The sequence below is a fragment of the Amphiura filiformis genome, chromosome 19, assembly GCF_039555335.1.
Source record: "Amphiura filiformis chromosome 19, Afil_fr2py, whole genome shotgun sequence".
In the NCBI taxonomy this organism is placed as follows: domain Eukaryota; kingdom Metazoa; phylum Echinodermata; class Ophiuroidea; order Amphilepidida; family Amphiuridae; genus Amphiura; species Amphiura filiformis.
Window position 1 is genome coordinate 10,897,007 of NC_092646.1, and position 25,308 is coordinate 10,922,314.

The 25,308-nt window shown below is 37.4% G+C and overlaps 1 protein-coding gene across 1 annotated transcript in view; it reads right to left on the reverse strand.

Moving 5' to 3' along the window:
• The window catches only part of LOC140140910 (unconventional myosin-VI-like), a 115,424-nt gene extending 97,419 nt beyond the window's left edge, over positions 1-18,005 (reverse strand). Inside the window, 3 exon segments of the mRNA XM_072162664.1 lie at positions 7,592-7,661; positions 8,331-8,474; positions 17,830-18,005. Coding sequence (XP_072018765.1) covers positions 7,592-7,661; positions 8,331-8,450 — 190 coding nt within the window. The 5' untranslated portion in view covers positions 8,451-8,474; positions 17,830-18,005.
• Positions 18,006-25,308: the final 7,303 nt, after the last annotated feature.

Genomic DNA, 25,308 nt, shown 5'->3' on the forward strand with positions numbered 1-25,308 from the left:
TTTTAATTACTTTTATCATGATTAAAATTTACACACTTGAAATTTTCAATTTTAATCATGCTTAATAAGATTAAAGTCACTCCCATATACTGACAAATTCAGTCAAGCTTACAATATCAAAATCACAGTAACAGAGCAATTAAGATTCTCATGGCAATAAAATTTTCCGACTAATTGGTCGCTGACTGTATCACTTTACCACTGATGAGCTCTACATTTATGACTAATATTAACATGTATGAGTGGCGCGATCAAGGGGAATATCAGTCCAATGTCGCTAGTCACTAATATTGAATTTGATGAGTTATTGGTAAGGCTTGGCAAAAAACATAATTGCGCTTTTGCACTGCAGTTGGTGCATTTGGGTTGCAACCTTGCAACTGCGCTTTTAGACATTTAGAAAATTTTTTTATCAACAACAAATGATCCTAGCAATTGGTGGTACGTCTTTTACTCTCGGCTTTTACTCTCCAAAAATGTGTATTTTTTCCTAAATTACATTCTGTGTTTTTTGAAGAGAAATCATCCATTCTCTCAGATTTTGAAGAATCAATGTGCGCTTTTTTGGGTAAAAAATTGCATTTTTTCCAGGTCTTCGTGATTGATCAATATTCTTTTGTTTCTTATTGTTAACAGCATTTGATAACTGCCTACATGTATAACATGGTAACCACAAGTTCAATCTTCATTAGGTTATTTAGCATCAAAATGTAGCAATTTTGAAGGGATGGTACCCGATGTAAAACACTAACATTTACTACTTTCGACATTACATTAATTTCTCTTGATTTTGTCACATGCAAACATGTAGCTTATTAGGATCACTGTACAGGTCTACAAAATAACAATGTTACTGGGCAGCAAAAACCGCTCTGCATTTTTTTACTGATGAGAAGCCTATCAGGTAACATAAGAGAGCCTGCGGAATTGTCGGTAGGTGATAACCTCCAACAAAACGTGTTGCATCTCACAAAATAATGATCAGATTATACATGTACCATGTAATGAAATCCTGTCTACATGCATGAGTTCTTGTGAAATCAAGAACAACACTGTCCTAATACAGATTCCTTGAATATAATGAGGCATAACAGGTTAAAAACTATTAACTCCTCTGAGCTGGAATTGTCTCTCTCCCACAGAAGAGGCAGAGGTCTGGTTTCTGTTTTCAGCGTCAAATTTTGCATAGGCTTAGGAAACCAGGAGGGGGCTTGTGGGGGGCTCAGCCCCCTCAATAATTTTGGTGTGGGGACTCAGCCCCCCAATAATTCCAGAAGAAGTTTAAATAAAATGTGACCAGACACTGGAAAAATGGGTGTTTTTGACCTATTTTTCCACAAAATTTCCTGACACCCACAGGATGGGTAACCACATTTTGGTTTTGTCAGCCCCCCCCCCCCCCACACCCCCAATGTTGGAAATCTTCCTAAGCCAATGTTTTGGACAGGCGGTTTTGTTGAAAATTACAGGCACTTGTCAAATCCCATGATCACCGACAGCACTATTCTTGTGCAAAATGTACATCTGAAAATGATGAAGTGCTTTTACAGTTGTCTCTTGTATTGGATATATATATGGATGATTATTATGATCATTTCATGCTAAAAGTGGAACTAGTCTTGTTACCATGGAAATCTTGGAACACTAAGGAAAGACATGTTCTGACAATTGTTTCTTTTTTTATCTGTTTTTTTTATCTGTTTTTTTTTCTAGAATGACAAGTGTTTTGACATTATAATACAGGATAATATATATACATTATGATTGAAAATGACTAAAATCCATTGAATCCATTAAACGGTCCATTAATACAAAACAAATACAGCTTCTTGAACAGATTAAAGGGGCATGGTCTGATTTTTACATATCCTACTTACTTTCTAATTGAGGCCTACCATTAAATTTCCAAAATTTTGAGTTGTATTTGCTTCACCGATTTTGATAATGAGAAGCAAAAAATGTGTGTAACAATTCCCTATAGGATTAGGATAGTACATACTTTGGGACATACTTGCGGTTGTGGTTACCATATTTTTGTTTATATACCATCTAAACAAAATCAGGCTTGAAATTTAACTGAGATATTGAGAAAATATGATCTTTTTTCTGCCACCGATATCTAAGTTTTGATGAAGTGAAATGGGTGATGAGGCCGTTGATCAGGTCACACCCCTTTATTAATCAACAGGTTTCAACATTTTTATACCAGTATGTTTTCTCTGCCCCTCCCTCATATTTTTCATTTATTCTAAATTATAAAATGTCTCTTCACTTTATTTTTCAATATGCCTGCAATTTCTCTCCCAATTCCTCTCTCCACCCAGACTGATAAAATGGTACTCTTGTGTGAGACATCAAATGACAGCAATGGTTAGAAATGGCTAAAAATAGAAGACACTAGAGCAGTCACCAGTCATGGCAATGTACAATGGGCCATTCCAGATATTAATGGCACCCCCTCTAAAGAAGACATGTAAATTTGTACCATACATTTTTGGGAATTCCCAGAACAAAATTGTATCCACAAAAATTGGGAATTCCCATTTTGATAAAAAAATGCTTAAAAATATTGGGATTTCCTAGTGTCCCTAAAGAAGACAGGCAAATTTTTGCTAACATTTTTGGGAATTCCCAAGCCCCAAAAGGCATCTTTTTCTTGGGAATTCCCATGTCTTCTTTAGGGTTGTGAGAATAATGGCCATTTTGGGGGAGATTTCCAGCAGCAAAAAATGGTGATAATTTTTGGGAATCCCATGTCTTCTTTAGGGGGTGTGACTTCAATTTCTGGAATAGCCCAATGTATCCTTCAGCACTTGTGTCATTGTGTGTATTTATACAGGCCAGATTATTCCTTTGCAGACATATTATGTTCTGCAAATAATGTTTGACTTCAAGTGATGGTAACACCTATGACATTTACATATGGAGGGTTGAGAACCAGAAAGCTGTCACTCACAATGAAATTCACTGATTTGCTCATCGGGAGGATTGTAAAAATCCTCCAAATTCAAATTTGGTCACCTTTGTTAGTGTCATAGATGTGGTAACAAATCCTGTTGCCCAAAAACTACGTACATTTAAAGACAAAATAAGACATTTTCTACAATTTCTAATTTCTACAATTACATGGTAAGTAGAGAAATTAGCTACACAAGAATTGTTAGGCTACGCCAAAAAGTAGACATACATTAAAAGTGTCATAGGTAACCTATCTGGTCTCTATTGTGCTTGTTAAGAATGAATAATTTGTGATGCTTTTGGTGAGATGTCGTCACAAGACAATTCTTGAAATAAAATATATAGACATTAATCCACGATGTTATGAGGTCCGCCCATTACGAGCTGATCAAAGTATACACAGGAATTGTTAGGCTATGCCAAAAAGTAGACCCACATTAAAATGTATTGGACTTGAAAGACAATTAATTCTTGAAATAAAATATATAGATATCAATCCACGATGCTAAGGCCCACCGATTACGAGCTGATTATGTATATGCATCAGTTCTCTACTATGACATTTTGCACATGAACTTTCATTTTTATCATTACAATTGACTGACGAGTACTAAGCATAATCTAACCCTAATTATATTAATGCAATTGCTCGATATTTAGAGCACTTGAACAATTAGGTGGGATTGACTCCACTGCTATATCTACTATGCAATATGCATATTAAGCAGCCTAATAATAAACATTATACTCTAATTATTATTAGATCACCCTTGAGGAGTTAATTGACAACAACCATGTCAGCATACATTTCGTAGTAACCAAAATCTGAAGATTTGACTATCTATAGTATCTACATGACATCATGAAAATAATATCTCAAGATTTCAAAACACAAAGATAACACTCAGGTATAAGCAATGTCAGAATTCTATTCTTGTGGATAAATTAAGCTAGCTTGGAATTCCCCTGAACAAGGAGGAAGTACTTACTGTACGTTACTCAGGGAGCTGATCCTGGTTACGATGGTTATTCTATGCCCATTAGGGTACTGTGCCTATATAGAGAGCTACATCCCTGAATGATGCTAAATGGCTTATAAGTTGTGTCTTGGGTCAAAACGGTTTAAGAACTTGTTGTAAAGCACAATGATCTTAATGTAATTGAGCTACATGTACATAGGCCTAAATATGTGGCTTTTTACAAACAATTTACCCAACCGTATTAATTTGCACTAAATTGACCAAAATGAATCTGGGCAGAAACAGGTCGAAAAGGAGAAGTGTATCACAAAATTTGGGTTCATGAGAACATCATTATCTTTTTCATGCGCACAAAATGGGTACATGTATGTCTTTTTGAATTTGCTGGGTTTTACCCAAAATGAATACTGCCCTCCTATTGTGTGCGCCATACTTCGAAAAGGCTAATGGCTTCTCAAAATGTCCATGGTCGCAAATAATCATTTTTCCTTTTAGGCCTTTTTAGAAAATGTATATTAATTAAAACAGAAATAAAATTGCAAAAATGTTGTGCCACAAAAATATTGGGCTTTACTGTATACTGTATAGTGAGAAATTTTTATGGGGGTTTTATTTTTGCGCTTTTCTAGAGCAAACAGGCAGCCACAAATTTTTAACCCAGCGACAAATATTTATTACACATAGTACTTAATGTAAATATATAACCTGTCCAGAATTGATAAAATCATGAAAAATTAATTCGGCAACAATATCCCACAACACAATAGGCCTATACAGGAAGCTATAAATAATGCATGAATTGTGGTTTAATGAGAAAACACCATATAATTACGGAAGATCTTGTGATGAGTACTTCACTAATTACTGTCCTTAAGGAGGTTATATATCACAGTAGGAGACATTGGGCTATTCTAGTTGAAATCTTTACACCCACCCCCTCCATCCATCAAAACCATCCTTTGTGTTATTGCCAATCTAGAGCAACCACAGATGTCTACAACTACTCATTCTTTTCACAGACAATCCGCATTTAGAATAACATCCCGAATCAGCTGTGTGTGCGCCCTCCATCTATGCTTTTAAGCACAAAGCGCTGAGTTCAATCAGTGCTATGTCACCACTTGCCAGTCTGAGGACACTCTAAACCAGTCAGCTCTATAACTCGCACCTTCCTGATGTACAGCACCAAATCTTCCTTTGTCGCACTGCTGAATATTAGGTCACAGTAACCCGCTTCCAGTTTTACCTAACAAGTTGCTATAGGAGAGTTATTCACTGAAGATTGAAGACATGACCTTAATGAATTTCAAATGGACCTACCTGTCGAGTACCTGAATGGGAGGCTCCATTTGAAATTCACATTCCCTCCCTATGTAGAAGATTAAGGTTATGTCTTCCATAGGGGTGTATGGATTTCAACCAGAATAGCTGATTATACAAATCAATTCACTCATTTGTGCAGTCTGTATGCCAACATGCAGCATGCTCAACCTTGGGGATTAAATATCAATCAAGGCATACAAAAAATAGTCTACCATATATGGCAGAATACAATATTACCTAGCACTACTTTCGGGCTCTGTTGCTTTTATATACTATCCAGAGAGGTGCAACCTACGCTAAAGCGCTTCGGTTGAATGCCTTCGCGCTACGTGCTCGCTAAGTCCAGTGAGGCCACAAACTGCAGCTAGTTGATAGAACAAAGGGTAATTAGTTCAAAAACTCAATTTCTTAGCTGTAAAGCCTAATCCTAACCCTGAACTTCACCCTATCCTAACTTATGCCCTAATCGTAACTTGAAACCTATTATCTACCCACCTATCCACCCACTCACTCATTTACCTGACTCGCTGACTCACTCACTCACTCACCCACACACCCCCACACACCCACATACCAACTCACTCACTCACTTACCTGACTCGCCGATTCACTCACTCACTCACCTGACTCACCGACCCACTCAGTTACTCACCTACCAAGCTAATTAATTACCTTGCTAATGTACTTGCTCACCCACTGCACACAATATCCTTTTGTATGGCAAAAAATACCAGGGGAAAAACATCTAGATACAAAGACATCACAAATTTATCTGTGCATGGCGAGTGCAAATTAATCAAATAAATCAAGACATAATAGTTTAATGTGCTGTCCAAATTGCTTCTTACATCTTTTTAAAACATTGACAACATCTACATGCACAGGGTGTGTGCTTTTTCTGTTTGTCATTCTGTCTGTCTGTCTCTCACTTATTTCATTTTAATGTGTACAGGCAAATGTAGGGCTGCTAAGAATACGCAATTGCATTATTTACGGTGCAATTTGCAGCGCAATTTGCATATTTTGGCTCCAAATGCGTTTTTTTGACATTTTTGAAAATAATTTTTTTTTTCGCGGATTTGGAGAGTCCTTGGACCTAACATCAAGTGCTACCATCATTTAAAAAAATTTGAAAAAAAAATAAATTAAAAATTAAAAAATATAAAAAATATAAAAAATACTGGTATACATTTTTTGTTTTGATTTTTAGATTTTGCATTTTGGCGGAAATCATAGATTTTTGTGATTTTTGGAAAATCAGGGTGCGTTTTTGGCCTCCATAATTGCGTATATTCTTAGCAGCCCTAGGCAAATGCATGTGCTATGCAAATCACTTTCAACATATAACATTCAAAACACATAACAACACTGTTATGTCATGCAGCTTCTAAATGCACACTTACAGTTGTCATCAACACCGCCTGATGAAGGTCAAAGGTTACGTGATGAGAAGCGAGTAAAATGAAAGCAATGAAGATATCATGGAAATGATCATACTGCACAAGAGTCTCTAATCCTGTGGGATGGTGGGCTTGATGGCCGTCCTGATATTTAAGATTTTTAGGCCTTTTTTATACTTTTTTGACCTCTTTAAAATTTGTCTTGCCCCCCCCCTCCTTTGCCCACCCTCTGAAAAAGTGCTGTCCAGTGTCCACACCACTGCCCAGGGTGACTTAGGACTACATTTCATAACATTTGGATGTTCAAACCCTTAGGAAGTCCATGCTCACCTGAACATGACTAGTATCTTTGTTTATGGATCAATACTTTTAGACCATCGTTTTAAAAGATTACTGTACGTATTTTATTATGCAGTCCTAGGTTTCTGATGGTTGGGGGGATGAGGGTGTGGATCACTAAGTGCTCCTTTCAACCTGCCCCTACCCTCTATCTCGATCAGTGGTTTTGAGAGATACAGTTACACTGCCCAGGGGGAGTACTCAAATTTGGTTTGGGTAGGGGTGTGCCGCTGAGAATTTGAAAGGCGATCCATCAATATACCAATTTTTAAAGAAATCTGGACCCAACGATATACCGAAATTCAGAATTTTCAGCCAAATTTAACACAAATGGTCTTAATTTTTACAAATTTTCCTCCAAATTGTTTGGAAATTTAAAAAATGTTGGCTACAGTACGGCAAAATTGGATTATTTTCCGAAAAAATTAGAAAATTTTGAAAAAAAAAAGGCTGCATCCATATACCAAAATTGGCCTAGAAAAAGGGGTCATTGATATACAAAAAATGCTACCCATATGCTGCACATCATATGGTCATTTATACTGAGTACCCCACTGGTTACACAGGTTTGATATTGCTCAATTTACTTACAATTGTCATCCACTGTTTTCTGTTCATCTTCTTCTGCTGGGAACACTCTATCATAAGGTGCAGTCACACTCTGAAAAAATACACACAAAATATATATGTATTACAAACATGCACAAATTAATTCATACCCTATTCTCTCTGTTTGCAAACTTGAAAATTTGACAGCACAGAATTAAAATCTTTGAGCAAATTATTAGTTAAATGCAGTAAATAGTCCAAAACGTAAATGTTTTGTAGACTCCTAACTGGAGCTATCTTACCTTGACGATGTTGACTAAGATACATCTCGGGATCGATGCAAGAAGTATCTTAATCTGAAATCAACATCGAAAACAGAAGATCGTCCGGGCAATGGGCCCGCTGCACCCCTGTGAAAAGTCTTGCCTCTTTTTGCCACCCCTGTCGGATGGTGGCCACCCTGATATTTAAGATTTTAGGCCTTTTTTGTACTTTTTTGCCACCCTTAAAATTTGTTTGACAGTAAGATCGTCCGGGGTACAGAGTCTAGTCCAAAACAGAAATGTTTTGTAGACTCCTAACTGGAGCGATCTTACCTTTCCGATGTTGATTAAGATACATTTTGTACTTCTTGCCCCGATCCCCGAGATGCGCAAGATATTTTAATCAACATCAGAAACATTAGGATTGTCCGGGTACGGAGTCTATAATACATGTATGTGCATGAACAGAGATGCAGGGCATATCATCTAAGTCAATGATACCCATAGCAATTATTTACCTTTCCTTTGTCATTTTGAAGCTCTACTGTAACTGTCTCGGCTCCAATGTCAACAATGCGACCTAGCTGGAAGCCATCTTGGATGTGGGGGACCCACACCTTGTGGTTCTCGTCAAACATGGTGACAGGATCAGTATTGGTGCTCTGCAATGTATAACAAGAATTTATATATAGCCTTTTAAATATCTACATACATACGTCAGTAGTGGATGGGTGTTGTTTTTGGGGAGTCCACTCGTATCTTTAGACAAAATCAGCTCACATGTAATCAGTGGTGGTACTACAGGGCAAGATGGGCATTTGCCCCCCCCCGAAAAAAAATCTGTTGTCTGTGCTGAAATAAAATTTCCAGTGCAGTAGTTCTAGTCCTTGCCCTATAATATACATATATTACTTGTCACCAATGCGCTATAATTTTTGAGAAAAATGCAAAAATAAGCACAAAATTGGCCAGGGGTGTAGTACCCCCTTAAAATTACAAACATTTCAACTCTTTGCGGCAATTTTACACAAAATTTGTTGATATTCACTGAAATTCATTTTGTACCCCCATTCCCCTCACCCCGAAAAAATTCCTGGTGCTGCCACTGCTTGTAACAATTTTTAGCTCCAACAGCTCCTCCACCTCACTCCACCCCATATTTTGACAATTGAGGAACATTGGCAGCCCTCGAATTAACCCATGGCACAATGCCGTGGGTGCCCATCCCCACTGCCGTAATGCCCTCAAAATATGTCCTTTACCGACGGCAGTCACTTGCCGTGCCCTCTAATGAAGTTGCCGTCGGTGCCCCAGCCCTGTCCCTTCAGTATAAAATCTTCTATCAGACTGTTTGTGTGTGTTTTCTTCGCTTTTGAGAAATTGCCTTGGTGCCCTTATCAAATTTTTCAAACAGTTCCCATGATGCCCTCATGAAATATTACAAACTGCCGTGCTGCCTTGCCTTTTCAGTGAAAATCTAAGGCAATTATCAACTTGCCCTAAAAAAGTTGCCATGCCCCTTCAGATCCTTAATTCGAGGGCTGAACATTGGGCTATGCAGTTGAAAACCCCCTATGGAAGACATGGCCTTAATCTCTAACTCAGGGAGTGCAAAATTCAAATGGGGTTACCTGAATGGGTGATTCCATTTAAAATCTACACCCCTGTGTGGGAGATGTATGGATTTTACCTGGAATAGGCAATTTGCCTGCACTTTCGCAGTGAAAACAACCTCCACATCATTCATGGATCAAAAGTTGTCTGGGGAATAGCCTAAGGGGTATCAACCCCTCCCTAAAATAATGTTTTTGCTCTTTTTAGGGGTGGTGGGGTGGGGTGGGGGGGTAATTCCCATTGTGGCCTGTACACCATCCGCGATAATGATAAAGCGTAAAAGGGTATTTTTTCGTGGGTAGGCACGATATGCGCGTACTGTGTTTAGGGTGTCAAAAACATGAAAAATTGGAAAAAGGGTAGCATAATTGCAATTGGTAATACGCGGAAATGAAATTTAGGGTATGAAATTTGATACAAGGAATAAAATCCCTGTTTAGGGTGTGAAAAGGGTATCGTTTTAGCCAAGGGTAAAATCCTTGTTTAGGGTGCTTTTCAAAAGTTGATTATCACGGATGGTGTACAGGCCACAATGGGAGTGACCCCCCCCCCCCACCCCGGAATGTTTCACACCACCATCTGTGTTTTCTAATAATTTAAATATGGCACATTGTAAGAGAAACATTATACATTTCTTTTCAATTTCAGTCATACTCCCATTGCAATGTACACACATACGTAGATCTACACTAGGCACAAAAAGAAACTCGTCAGTTATATTCACCCTTGCTGTTCAATAACTTGATCATTTGGAATTATTCTGAAATATACATTTTGTTAATTGCACTTTTCTTTCTCATTTGATACCCTGTTTGTGAACATTGAGCAAGAATTGACCAAGATATCGCCTCAAACTCTCAAACCCCAAAATGAAAAGTTGCAATTTTAACGATTCAATTGTGCCTGTTACACTGTGTGCTTTATTGATTGGCCTGTGGTGCTTGTGTTGTGTGCAATACAGCGATGCGTTCCCATTGAAAATCGTTGAAAATGCAACTTTTGATTTTGGGGTTTGAGGCTTTGGAGGCGCATATCTTGGTCAATTCTTGTTCGTTTTTCACGAACAGGGTGTCAAATGAGAAAGAAAAGTCCAAATAACAAAATGTATATTTCAGCATAATCCAAAATGATCAAGTTATTGAACAGCAAGGATGAACATAACTGACGAGTTTCTTTTTGTGCCTGGTGTACATGTAACTAGTGTAAAGTACAATATAAATACTATACACTTTACAGTCTCCATGTAGCTCTCCTACACTGATATGCTAATAACTAATAAAATCATTTGTTTGTGTGTTTTACACCTTCCCACTGGTATCTGGGAATTTCCTCATAAAAGAGTACACCACATTACGCTATAGCTACCAATGCAACTGGTATAATTTTTACCGAGCGCTAAAACTGATAACCATGATACATGTACAATGTATGCTAATAACTATTATACAACCATGTGTTTGTGTGTTCTACACCTTACCACTGGTATCTGGGAAATAAAAGAAAAGGAATAAAATCCCTGTTTAGGGTGTGAAAAGGGTATCGTTTTAGCCAAGGGTAAAATCCTTGTTTAGGGTGCTTTTCAAAAGTTGATTATCACGGATGGTGTACAGGCCACAATGGGAGTGACCCCCCCCACCCGGAATGTTTCACACCACCATCTGTGTTTTCTAATAATTTAAATATGGCACATTGTAAGAGAAACATTATACATTTCTTTTCAATTTCAGTCATACTCCCATTGCAATGTACACACATACGTAGATCTACACTAGGCACAAAAAGAACTCGTCAGTTATATTCACCCTTGCTGTTAAATAACTTAATAATTATTAGATTATTCTGAAATATACATTTTGTTAATTGGACTTTTCTTTCTCATTTGACACCCTGTTTGTGAACATTGAGCAAGAATTGACCAAGATATGCGCCTCCAAACTCTCAAACCCCAAAATGAAAAGTTGCAATTTTAACGATTCAATTGTGCCTGTTACACTGTGTGCTTTATTGATTGGCCTGTGGTGCTTGTGTTGTGTGCAATACAGCGATGCGTTCCCATTGAAAATCGTTGAAAATGCAACTTTTGATTTTGGGGTTTGAGGCTTTGGAGGCGCATATCTTGGTCAATTCTTGTTCGTTTTTCACGAACAGGGTGTCAAATGAGAAAGAAAAGTCCAAATAACAAAATGTATATTTCAGCATAATCCAAAATGATCAAGTTATTGAACAGCAAGGATGAACATAACTGACGAGTTTCTTTTTGTGCCTGGTGTACATGTAACTAGTGTAAAGTACAATATAAATACTATACACTTTACAGTCTCCATGTAGCTCTCCTACACTGATATGCTAATAACTAATAAAATCATTTGTTTGTGTGTTTTACACCTTCCCACTGGTATCTGGGAATTTCCTCATAAAAGAGTACACCACATTACGCTATAGCTACCAATGCAACTGGTATAATTTTTACCGAGCGCTAAAACTGATAACCATGATACATGTACAATGTATGCTAATAACTATTATACAACCATGTGTTTGTGTGTTCTACACCTTACCACTGGTATCTGGGAAATTCCTCATATAAAAGTACACCACATACATACAGGTACCAATGCAACTGGTATAATTATTACAGAGCGCCAAAACATGTGGGTTATCAATCATTGTCAACGTTTGCATACGGAAGTTGGCAAAACCGGTAGACATAACAGTGATCAATATTATCTACCGTTATCACTACAATGTATTATAATGCTATACTTTGATCGGCCCTAATAGGCAATTACGTGACTGTGAAAGGCATGGACTTGATGGTTAGGGGCAGTGCATTAATTATGTGTTGGGGGGTGAGAATGTTTTGGGTAAGACAAAAGAGGGGAGCTAAAGATTTCTAGGCAAGACCAGTGGCGGCACCAGGAATTTTTGTTCAGGGGGGGCATGGGGGGCAAAGTGAATTTCAGGGGAGGGCAAAATTGACAAATTTTACGCAAACTTGCCGCAAAAAGTGTACATTTATGTGATTTTGGGGGTTTTGCCTCAAAAATTGGGGGGGAGGCAAGAAAAATATTTGGAGGGGGCCGGAACATTTTGCCAAAGAGGGCCAAGCGGCCAAAGATTTTTTGGCACATCAAAAGGGGGTGGGCCTCACGCAATATTTGGCCCAGACTTTGGGATCAACTGTTTGACATACCCTAACATAAAGGTGTAGAAAAACGCATACCAAAACTCTGTTCCTGCTCCACTTTAAAGATTTCTAAAAAGGCAGGTTGAAGGAGGAAGGGGCACAGGTTTTTCTGGAACATCAAAAGGGAATGCCAAATAATTTTTAGCAGACTATTTTCAGAATTCACCCCTCCCCCGTAAACATAATTATTGTACATCCCCTTAATACCATCAAAATGCAATACCAACAGGTGGCTTGCATGCATGACGTGCAAATTTTATGTATGCCCAAATGAAATAGCTATTATTAAAATTAAGGCTTATAAAATACATAAAAAGCTCAAATAATTTCCCCTAATTTTGCCTAGCACGGATCAAAGTATACAAGCATGCACATGTGTGGTTCTGAGAATGAGCTATTCCAGTTGAAATCCATACACCCCCTATGGTAGACATGACCTGAATCTCCCACTCAGCAGACCTCAATTTTGTTCCAATTTGGTTGATTGCAAGAAGAATAAAATAAAAAATTAAGAAAATAATCCCATTTGAAATTTACACGAGTTCCCTATATGGTTGCATGATTAAGGTCATGTTTTCCATAGGGGTTATGGATTTCAACTGGAATAGCACAATGACACATGGAGGTGTGCCTTAAAATGCACAAAAAGATTAAAGTCCAAATATATATGCCGATTTTGACCTTTGCACTCTTTTTTATTTTTCCCCAAAGTTGATATTTCAACAAGGTAAATATTTCATGCAGTTGCTGGACAGATACTAAAATGTACGGTAGGCCTGCCTGCCTGCATCTTATATTTTGAAATAATTTTTTCCAAACTTGAAATCTAGAGACAAAATTGAATGGATTTTTCATTTCAGTATGTGGCATTTTTGTGCATAAGGCACAAAAATAAAATTCCCGTGAAATGTTATTCACCAAAGGTTGTTATCATTAAGGTGGTACATGTACGTATATGAGGATATTTCTGGAAATAATAAGCTCTGAGCATATTAGCTTCCAGAAAAAAACAATCCTGACCGACCCAAAGGGGGGGGGGGAGGGAACAACCCTACTTGAAAAGTTCATCTGCCCATAAAAAATGGGGTAAGAAAAGCCTGGCCCCTGCTTAATATAATCCTGTGAAATAAATTCAAATGTTTAAATGCATACTTGAACCATATTTTGTACTTTGTTCTCAAAATAAACAAAATATGATGTACGGTACACAATTATCGTAGTAGGCTGACGATATACTTCCTGGTATTTATGAGTACCGTACTCATTATGGGTGGTGCAATAATTATGTGTACCACGGGTGGTGAATTATAGGGTGGGGGCAAAGATTTTTTGGCAGGTCAACAAATTTTTGGCAGGCCAAAATGGGGGGGGGGGACAAAGAATTTCTGGCAAGCCAGAAAGGGGGTAAACAATATTAGGCACAGATATTTGATATTACACGGGTCCGGGATTATACCCTAAAAAGGATGTCGAAATATGTTATAAAATATTCAAATATGCTTACTGTTCTCCAGAATTTGGCATATATATAAAAGGGGAGGTAAAGCCCAGGAGGTAAAGATTTTTTGGCATGTCAAAAAGGGGAGAAGATTTTTTGGTATGTCTAAGGGGCGGAGGAGCAATTTTGGCAGACCATTTTGAGAATTCAATACCCGGGGTAAACATAATTATTGTACAGCCCCTATGTGGACAGTGTACCATTATGAATTTAGATCTCGGTAATTTGTGAAACATTTTAACAATGATGCAAATTACACAATTCCAGAAAATACAAATTAAGCAAATTGCTACAATCTATCTCTTGATTTTTATCACATGAAGCTTAATACAGCCTTTGTACTTTCCCAATTATGTGCATGTTGTAGAAATGATGTACCAGTAATATTCATGGATGCAGCTGTTCATTATCTGATACCGCAATAGTGCAAATTTTAGCGGAATATTAATTTTCACGCTCAACCAAGGCATTAGCCAGAGGGGTGTCCAGGTGTCATTTGGACGCCCTGTTTTCAATTTGGACACCCTAAAATTCTGATTTTTATAATGGAGCGAATAGGAAGTGGACACCCTGATTTTGTAGAATAAGGTATATTTTTGACCATTTTGGACACCCTAAAGACACCTCTCTGGCTATTGCGCTCAACAAAGCTGTACTGCATCAATTCTTTTATGTACTGCATCCATTCTTTTATGGATAGATGTATATACATGCTAAAAAGAAAAATCACAATCTCACAAATGTAAATACAGTAAAGTTACATATAAATCTATTACACACACACAAAAGATTATTCACACAAAAATTACCATTTTACAGATTACACTTGAAAGTTCAAACTGCCCAAATACAAATTCAATGTTGTTACTGAGAATAAATATTTCAAGCATCTCATGAATAAAAAGACTATCTATATTGGAACCAGATATATTCGTTTGCATTAGCGCTGAACTGATCTGACTTTTGTCCAGCGATCCGATGTTGATAGGGGCAAGGACTACAACTACTGCACTGGAAATTTTATTTCAACACAGACAGCACTTGTGGAGTTACAGTCGAAAATGAGGAAAACCAATATTTGATCAATAAATCAATAACTACTTGCCTTGAGTTGCTGAATTTTCAGTGCAGTAGTTGTAGTCCTTGCCCTATAATACATATCTTACTTGTCACCAATGCGCTATAATTTTTTGAGAAAAATGCAAAAATAGGCACAAAATTGGCCAGGGGTGTAGTACCCCTTTAAAAGAAAGAAAGAAATTAACTTACAATGAAAAAGTTGATTTAAATCAGTTCATTTATAAAAAAAATCAAGTGATTTAAATCGCGATTTTAAATCAAACCACCCTGTCAGGCGATATCCAATTCGATCCAATATTTGAACTTTTTTTTTTTTTTTTTACAAAATTGAAAAACTACAACAAGGTTGAAAAGCAGAGAGTACTAAAAAAGTTGTTTGAAAGTATTTTTGTCAAAGCTGGGTCAAGTTGTACATTTTAATTACTTTTGCTACTCTGCAGTGCAATGCATACTAATTCAATGTGTCCCTGGCAAAATCTATATATTTTGGGGGGTTCATTTTTAATAATAATAATAATAATAATAATAATAACAGCACTTAATATAGCGCTTTTCCAACCTGATCAAAGCACTTTACAAAGATACAAAAAATATACAAAAACATATAATACCTGAAAAAAGGCTTAAAAACAGCAACAATCAGAACAAGTGAGTTTTAAGGTTACTCTTGAAACTATCTACAGTGGGGGAAACTCTGAATAATAAGTAGTTTAGGGTCTATGAAATTCTTTTTTCCCCGATCCGAAATTTTACCGATGATGCACACATGTATCAGCTATGTAAACAGGAGCGATCACAAACACAGGCAGAATCATGTACTGCACAGGTGATGTACAGATGCCAAATTGCTACTTAATCATCTACATGTAAGCTGACGTCTCCACACATGTACACACCTACACGTTTTCACCAACCGAAACCGTGGTGGACCAACACACACAGACATATATCATAATCCAAACGTAGACTTCTGTGACATTTCACCGCTAACTGTGGACCTGGTATTACACCTTTGATAGCGGACCCTACCCCATATAAAAAATGCAAAGTTATGCTGTCTTACGACCGTGGACATCCACATGTCGCAATGTGTGCTTATCCACATTTCGCAGTTTGTGGTTTTTCACTACCGGTACAAAAGTGTGGACTCAAAGTCCACATTTGTAGGTGAAAACAAACACACTCTATACCCGGGAACTGAATCATAACATTAATTCATAACCTCTGCATATTACGCCATTTGTGCGTCCCAATCAAATTTCTCTTTAGATGATATACACACACCGGCGCGAAGGTTATATCCATCAATGACCTCTGCGTATGCTTACGCGGTACATGACTTCCGCGTGTGCGCCTCTGTTGCGCTGGAACACTTCACGCGCACGGAACTACTATTTGCACATGGCGTGATGGCGCAGTGCTGTAATTGGTAAGTCCGTTTTAGCCTGTCCGAAATATAGGTTTTGAAAAAAATTGTTTATTTCAACAAATTTCGGAGAATAAAATCTTGGATTTGGTTGAGTGATGAGTTAAAAATGGCGGTTATGAATTCGGTTAATAACTTTGCATCAGTTTATATGTCGGGCATGTGCCAGGGTTGGCGCGATTTAAATCAATTGATTAAAATCATGATTTAAATCACGATTTAAATCAAATGATTTTTTTTTTAAATCACTGATTTAAATCAAATTTTTCAGTTTTTACCATTTTTGATAAATTTAAGTTAATTTCTTTCATGAATTGACTGTTTTACTTCATTTGTAATGCTTCTACAACTTTTAGATACCGGTACAATTAAATACCTCTATGGTGTCATTTTATCTATTGCTAAACAAATCATTTTCAAGGTGCAGAGTTCAACAGGTTTTTTCCCATGATTTTACTAAATTTTTCTGAAAACGTGTTTTGATTAGACAATGACAACTGCGCACATCTATTTTGAAGTCATTGTGTGGAATCTGAGGGTTTGTTTTGGGCCAAGGTATACCCGAATTTGCTGATTAGCTTTTGATTTCCAGTATCCATGTTAACGTCTTTGATTTGATTTATTATTTATGATTTTGTTAGTTGTTTACTGAATACGTACTGTTTCAAAGCTATAAATCCAATGTTGCTCATAGTAATTAGTATTTGACATTCTCAAAATTGAGTCGTCAAAATGCAGGGAAGAACCATGATTCATTTTCAGTCGACTATTTAAGGAAACAGTATTTATTTATGCTTTCTTATAATTGCCAACCAAAAAATTGTCAACCAGCAGAAGGATGAAAGTTGTCCCAGTTTTTAATACCTAGCTGCATGCTGCTGCGTTGACCTTGTACGAAAGTGACTGATGGCAATAAGGTCATTAAGGAAGTCTACGTACGTACATACATGTCACATACATGTATACAGGAATGTACTGTTTCGAAGCAAGACCAGTCAATCATGCAATGCCTTGGATTAGCGTTTTACAAATGCTTATTTCTATTTCCATGATATACTACTGCTACAGTAGTACCGGTACATGATCATGTACTATTCACCCGGACTATTCAACTAAAGTCTAAGCTTTTATACATGATAGCCTCTAGGCTCTAGTCCTAGGTTTATAATCCAATCTGTCAACAATGATCATGACAATCATGCCAATTCTTACCACAAAATATGAACGCTCACTCCTCCTGACACCACACCTCCAATCAATGTACGGCACGTACGTACTAGTCTAAATCCTGGTATTATGATATCTAATAATACAGAAAAATAATCATCTGATTCCAATTAATAAATCTGAGCAGTGCCTCTGCATCAATTTTCACACACCGGCACGACGACAGGTGGATTGCAGTGTTGCCAACAAATAAATTTTTATCCCGAATCGCCAGGGGTCAAATTATCAAAAAGTCGCCCAATTTTCTCATTACAATTTGTTTATATGGGGAAAAAAATACTGTTAGAAAGTTGCAGGAGCTATTTAGTTAAAAAGTTACCTAATTTTGTTCTTAAAAGTGACAAAAAAGTGAGGAAACGGTCACATGTCAGGAAAAAATCTTCAAAAGTCACCCAATTGGGCTGCAGAATTGTGGATGTTCATCCTTGTGGATTTGCCGAACATTGCAGGTGGATCCGTTGTTTCTAGACTGTTTTGTAAAATTATTCAAAACATTTTTTATATACTGTGTTCAGTAAATATCACTTAAATTTTGGGAAATTTTTGCATTGTTTAGACAGTATTTGTAAAGTGTTATGGTGTTGGAGCATGCAAAAGTAACTAAAATTTGAAGAAGAAAAGAAGACTGTTTTAGGGGAAATTATACTGCAAAACAAAACACTTACTCCAACACGGAAGCAGCACCCAATCGATAAAACAGGGCGATAAAATTCAAGTCATCAGTTCAGATAATGGAGTAACAGAGGGCGTCATCAATATCATGGCATGTAGTAGTAGTAGTAGTAGTAGGTTGGACTTCCCGCCTCTTGTTTCAGGCGCACCCCTTCGATGACAGATGCTCTGTTGAAGGGTCCATACCAAAAATAATCATTTATATAGCACGCAGAAAATAGTTCGCAGTCACCAAGATGCGTAACAAGTATTAGTTCATTATCATATAAATAGAACATGCTTATGTAGTGAAGGACATGGCAGGGTGCACCCATTAAATATTAAAATGTAAAATAAAAAATACAAATAAATACTGGTACTTTAGTGCAAAATACATATAATACAATTAGCTAAATTCTACACAAAATACATAATGTAAAGCAATCAGATACAAGAGGCAATATGTATAAGATTGCTAAGTAATCACAGGTGTGAGTTCATAAAATGCATGTATACAGAGTTTAGACAGGTGACAAAAATGTGAAGAAACGGCCATGCAGACATCAACTAGACCATCAAGGAAGTACATACACAATGCATTAATCCACAGAGGCATGTGTATAAGTTGAGCAAGCATATTAAATATCGGCATAAGAAAGCTGTTTTAGAAGGGACGATCTTCTACTGTGTAGACCATAACACCACTGACGAGTGATCGATTCTGTAAAACTGGGCCAATCTACTGGTAGGGTGATGACACTCTGAATACATTCATGGGAGGAGTCCAGAATAAATTGTAGTAAAACATCCTCTTTTGAGAATAGGTCATCGACTTCTTGTATCTTACAATGCTCAAGAAGTGTCCTCTTCAGGATAGATTCATGGTAACAGCGTTGCTCAGTGAGTGCAGGACATTTGATAAGAAAATGCATCATATCCTCTTCAGCTATTTCACACAGCAAACAGGTTGCGTCACAGTTGTGTTGATTGAATTTAGCCCTATTGGCTTGTAGTATGTAGGTGCCAGTCAATAATCTTGCCTTTACAGCTGCCTTCTCTACTTCACGGACATCTGAAGGTAATGAACTCCAGATATGATGAGGTGAACCTAGTCTGCATGCATCTATATTCAGGAACCTCAAGCTGGATTTGGAGTCATGATCAATCTTCCATTGGTTTTGCCAATAAGAGGAGACTGCTTTTGCTATTTCAGCTTTCCAGACAGCGTTGGAGGGAGGATTCTCCATTAGGTAGTATGGTGTCGCCATGTTGTACTTGGCAAGGACACTTTTCACTATCATGAACCAGCTCTTGCTGTTGCTGTTTTTGATGGCCAGCTGTCTCTTCGCTATTTGGTGCTCAATGCTATTGGATTGTCTGACAATACTCCCAAACAAAGTTAGGATAGCAGAGTCGATGTGTGCTTCAATAGGTTTTGCACCGAGCAGTGCATAAACAGCTGTATTAGCAGGCGGCGGTTTTTCAGGCAGAAACTGAATCTGTCGCAGTTGTTTTCTATGAAAGCACTCAATACGGGCAAGGTTCTTGACATTGAACTTCATAATCTCGGCCCCATACATCATTCTAGGTATAGCATAGGTACAGATTAGATGATATGCAAGGTGAGGAGCCAAACCATCTTTACCATGCAGTCCAGCACCCATGAGAGAATATGTTACTCTCCTACCCATCTTTATCATCTCATCGATATTAGGCTCGTTTTTCTTGTTTCTTACAATGCCAAGATGGGTTGCTTCCGGTGGAGTTGGAATAGGTTGATCACCGATGACATATTTGATCTCATCATTTGTGTGGTATTTGATGGTTGCACTCTTAGTTGGGTTGATCATGTATCTGTGATCTCTACTGTAATGTTGCACTTGATCAAGCAGGATTTGACCCTCAGTTGGATTTGAAGCAACAATGGCAATATCGTCTGCACAAGTAGGTGCTGGAATATAGGATGTTCCAATCGCATAACCAATCTTCTGATTCTGCATTTGGTCAAGTAGGCTGTTTGTGTAGATCTTGTAACTAGGTGCAGAAGTAATTCCTCCTTGTCTAACTCCCTGTTTTACCTCAAATTGTGCAGAGAGACAGTTATTCCACTTAACCATCGAAGCAGTGTTCTGGCACATTGCCTGAAATGCCAACCACAGCTTCCCCGTCACTCCAGCGTCGTACACGATTGAAATCACGCATGATGATGTCCAGACGATGGTGGACTACATTATTCACTGTGGCAACAGCCAATATCGTAAACAAAACAGACAATATGACGGCAACACTGCCTGGACATTGGACGCCCCGTGCTGAGTTGTGTTTTTAGCTCTATTGGCCCCGTTACAGAAAAAAAATGCACAAAATATATTTCTCAGTGAATGTATAAATTTTCACATAAAAATAAATATTTTTGGATTCAAAATAAATGTGAAGAAAAAAAAAAATTATAGCCGGGAGTGAGCGGGACTCGATCTCGGGACCCTATGCACCGCAGGCGAGACTCATTACCATTAGACCACGCGAACCGTGATACACAATGGGGGAAATTTTAGGTATATATCATAAACATACCGTGCGTTATTCATACAAAACATTCAAAAAACAGTACTTACAATGAGGTTCACTGGCGAACCTCAACGGATTTAGACTGATAAAATAGTGCTTAATAACATACGTACAGTTTTGGAATAATTTGAGACATTTTTGTGTTTACGTGTAAAACCAATGACAACGTCAAAATTCAGCCAATCTTGGCCGGCCCCCCCTGATGATGTCTGCATGATCCAGGCATGATAATTATAAGATATCATTATTATTTTTAGCGTCACATCACATAATACCGGTAGGGCTTACCAATTCAACACACTGAACTTAAAGTTTTGATTCGTGTTTGTGGAGCTTTGGTACGAAATCTTGGAGGAATCTGCTGTAAATGAAAAGAAATCATTGAAAAGAGGAGTAGGCTTACAAAAATGGGTGGTTTTATTGAAATCAGTGTCGGGTTTGCAGCCCGGGGTTTGCAGTAAGCAAATACAACAACTTGTTTTTTAATTTAGACGTTAAGGATCTGCTCTTTTAAATGATATTTTCATTTACAGCAGATACAAATGCTCCACAAACATAACAAATGCACCACAAACACTATTTCATTTTGAATCACCCTGGCCTGTATTTTTGTTTCAACGAGTAGCTGCTAATTGTTCTTTCTTATGCATGGGTCCTGTTCAGAAATTGTATCTCTAATACCGTAAAACCCCGTCTACAAGGATATACCTAAGAAACGCCCTCAATAAAATTGGTTGCTTGTTGTATTTGGAGTTTGAGCAAATATATACTGGCACTGACTGGGTGGCTATGCATTCCATCTAAGTATGTTGTAACACCAATCAATTGTATTGACATAATAACGACTGTTTCGTATATCAGGATCGTATAGCTCAATTGATAGAGCGTCAGACTTTGGAACTGAAGACATGCTGAAGAGAGCATGGTCCGGGCACCGGTTCCGTTTTTTCATTCTCGTTTAATTTTAACTTTTTGACATGTTCTTTTTATCTTTCTTCAAATCTACCTTTCTACTTTTAATTTTAGGTGCTTTTTTTTTTTTTTAGTTTTTTATATTTTTTTTAGTAATTTTGTGGTTTTATAGAAACTAGTAAAAGCATTTATTCTAAATAATAGCGAAACCCACGGTTAGACAGATGTGTTGTAACTACTTGTCTGTCCTCGTTTTTGCAATAAAAACCTATGTTGCACCTTTGTGCCATCCCAATTCTTGAGGTAGGGTGCGTTTTTGGCTTAAGCACGATTTTGTTTCTACTTGAAATGAAATCAAAATAAATATTGTTCTGTTGCCACAATTGCAGTTTTTTCAATAAAAAAAATAGATGAGGAATAATAATTATTCCATATTTGAATCTATTGTCCCATCAAGAATAGAGTGTCTTCAAAAACTTCAATCAATTCATCTGACAAAGGAAACTATTCTGGTCATTCAATTTTGTTTCGCTTGCACCTGTTATATCACAGGCGTTGGTAGAGAAGGCACACTTCTCTTGTCTTCACCGAAGTAGTGATGTAAACACTAACATGATTAATTACCATAGCTAGCAATGGACATACACTATTTTTTGTTCCACTTGAACCCATACTATATGCTATTCGCTGTCGATGTGACGTAATTAATCGGATTAACTACCATAGCAATTGATGAATACAATTTCGAATATATAGCCCTGCACTTCATCGTTCACGTGGCACCTATGCATTAAACCATAGTTGTCAAAGAAATGCTAATCACTCGCCATGTAAGATTAGTATTTATGAAAAGAGTGGTATTCAATCTATGTTTGGTGACATACGCGGGTGATTAGTGCAATCTGCTTGATGGTAGTTATTACGTCACTTCGACAGCGAATTGTAGTATAGACGAATCCAACAAGCCAAGTGATGGTCAGAATTTATTCGGCCATTATACGCTGGTGAAGTTGCGTAATTAATCGGATTAATTACCATAGCAATAGGTGAAAACAATTTTGAACATATCGCGCTGCGCTACAAGCAGGTTACACTCATCACCTGTACTGTGTATGTCTGCAATCATAGATTGAATACAATACTGGTCTTTTCAAAGATCTTACAGGTGCAGCATGATATGGTTCAATGAAGAGGTACCGTCTGAACGTATCAGTGTATAACGCGGTATATTCAAAAATTGTTTTCACCTATTGCTATGGTAGTTAATCCGATTATTACGTAACTTCGCCAGCGTATTGAATAAAACAGGAGGATGTGAGTTCATAAGGGCAATGTCGGGGATAGGTCACAATCGATGTGGAGAGATGAGAGGTCCGACCAACAGCCATAGCGATTCAACTAATTCCAGCGGACGGTCTGTGGCTAGTAAGGAATCGTCTTTGACCACATGCGCAGATCTGTCTCGTCAGGAAGATATTTAATATCCCGAATTTATAATAGGCCTATGCCTACCAGTTCCATCGTATAACCGATCTGCTAGAGAATATTTGTTACCATGTTTAATAAATTCGTATTTATCGTATAATAAAATGTAGCCAAATGTATATTATGTGTCACACGGTTTTCTGCTGAACCACTAGCAGGCTATGCTACCACATCTATGACAATGACAAAGGTGACTTTTGATGATTTTTACGATCGTCCGGATGAGCAAATCACTGAATGGGTCTTTAGTTCCCTCCTCTCCTTATCCTGCCAATATTATATGAATCAAAGAAAAATAAAGAAAAAATACAATTAAACAAGAAAAAAAGACAAATAAAAGAAACAATAAAAGAAAAACAATAGAATAAATTAAACTAAATATGAAAAAAAATGATCACGAAAGGAGTCTTTAGAAAATGCAAGAAAATATAAATGAAAAGTTTGAACAATATTTTGTTTATAAAAGTTTGTGTGACCGTGATGAGGCTCGAACTCACCATCTTCCGATCTAAAGAACCAAAGTCTTATGCCTTGCCAAGTGAGCTATGCTCGTGAGATGCGAAATAAAGATAAAATAATACATTGTATACCTGCTTGTGTCAGTAAATGATTTGCTCAAATTCCATAATGATATAATATTGTGGAGGGCGCTAGCGTGAAATATGCTATCATCACAGTCGCTTCTATTCCTTATAGACGGGTTTCTACGGTATATCATCCTCATCACGTTCCGGATATAGGCCTACATCTCTCTCCTTAGGGGCTGTGCAATAATTATGAGCCCCGGGGCTAAAATTTCAAACGGCTCGCCAAAATCGCTTGCCCCCCCTCGGCCCACCAAAATCGCTTGCCCCCCCATCTCGGCCCGCCAAAAAATCTTTGCCCGCCCCCTTGCACATGCCAACTTTTTGGGATCCCAATTTGCAAACTTTTAATGGTCTATACAATGTGCAAAATTTGCATATTTAAGCGTTTCTGTGCTGATTTTGAAAAAGTGGACTTATTTTCCGGGGGGGGGGCGATTTTGTGTAAAGTGGACCAAATTTGGACCTCTCTTGTTCAAAAAAGCGCAACTAAACCTGATTCTGACATTTTGGGACTTTATACTCCCCCCCTGCGTAAGGGCCTGGTGTGAACGGGTAGTAGTACTACGGCGTATGGAAGATCACAACATCGAGTAACTGTACATACATGGCTTACGGGCGTCAACACTGATCAAGACGACCGACCTCAGTTACGATCGACGAAGTGACGTGCATCATTGGCGACTTAACCTCATTTGTTCGACTCAGTCAAAAGGGGAAATATATTACATGACAAAACTATTAAACATTTTGTTGAAAAGAAATCTATTCTTATCAATACGGAAGAATATCTTTCATGGAAATGTTAAAATATTACTAAAAGACAAACAAATGAACAAAATTATATGTTAACCTTTTATTCTCATATTTAATGATCTTGCTGCACTAATGATTCTATTGAAAAGTTTAACATGCATGTCATCAGGCTAAAAAAACCCTTTTAGCGTGTCCATTGTGTCATCTGAAACGGAAAATTCATTTTTCCCCTTTTTTTCTTCATTTTTTTGCCGTAAAATCATGAAATTCTGATACATATTTTGAAGAAAATGTACTTGATTTGAAACTCGCAATGTTTAGATATAAAACTATTGATATTTGTACTTCAATTGTGTAAATCAACCAAAATGTACTTTTGAACACTCGTAACTTAAAATTATAAGTTTGAAAAATCTTTAAAAAAAACCAAAATAAGATAAAAGAGTTTTTTGACAAATTAATCGCCCAGCTTTGAAGTTTCAGAAAAAGAATAGTTTGCACTATCTGC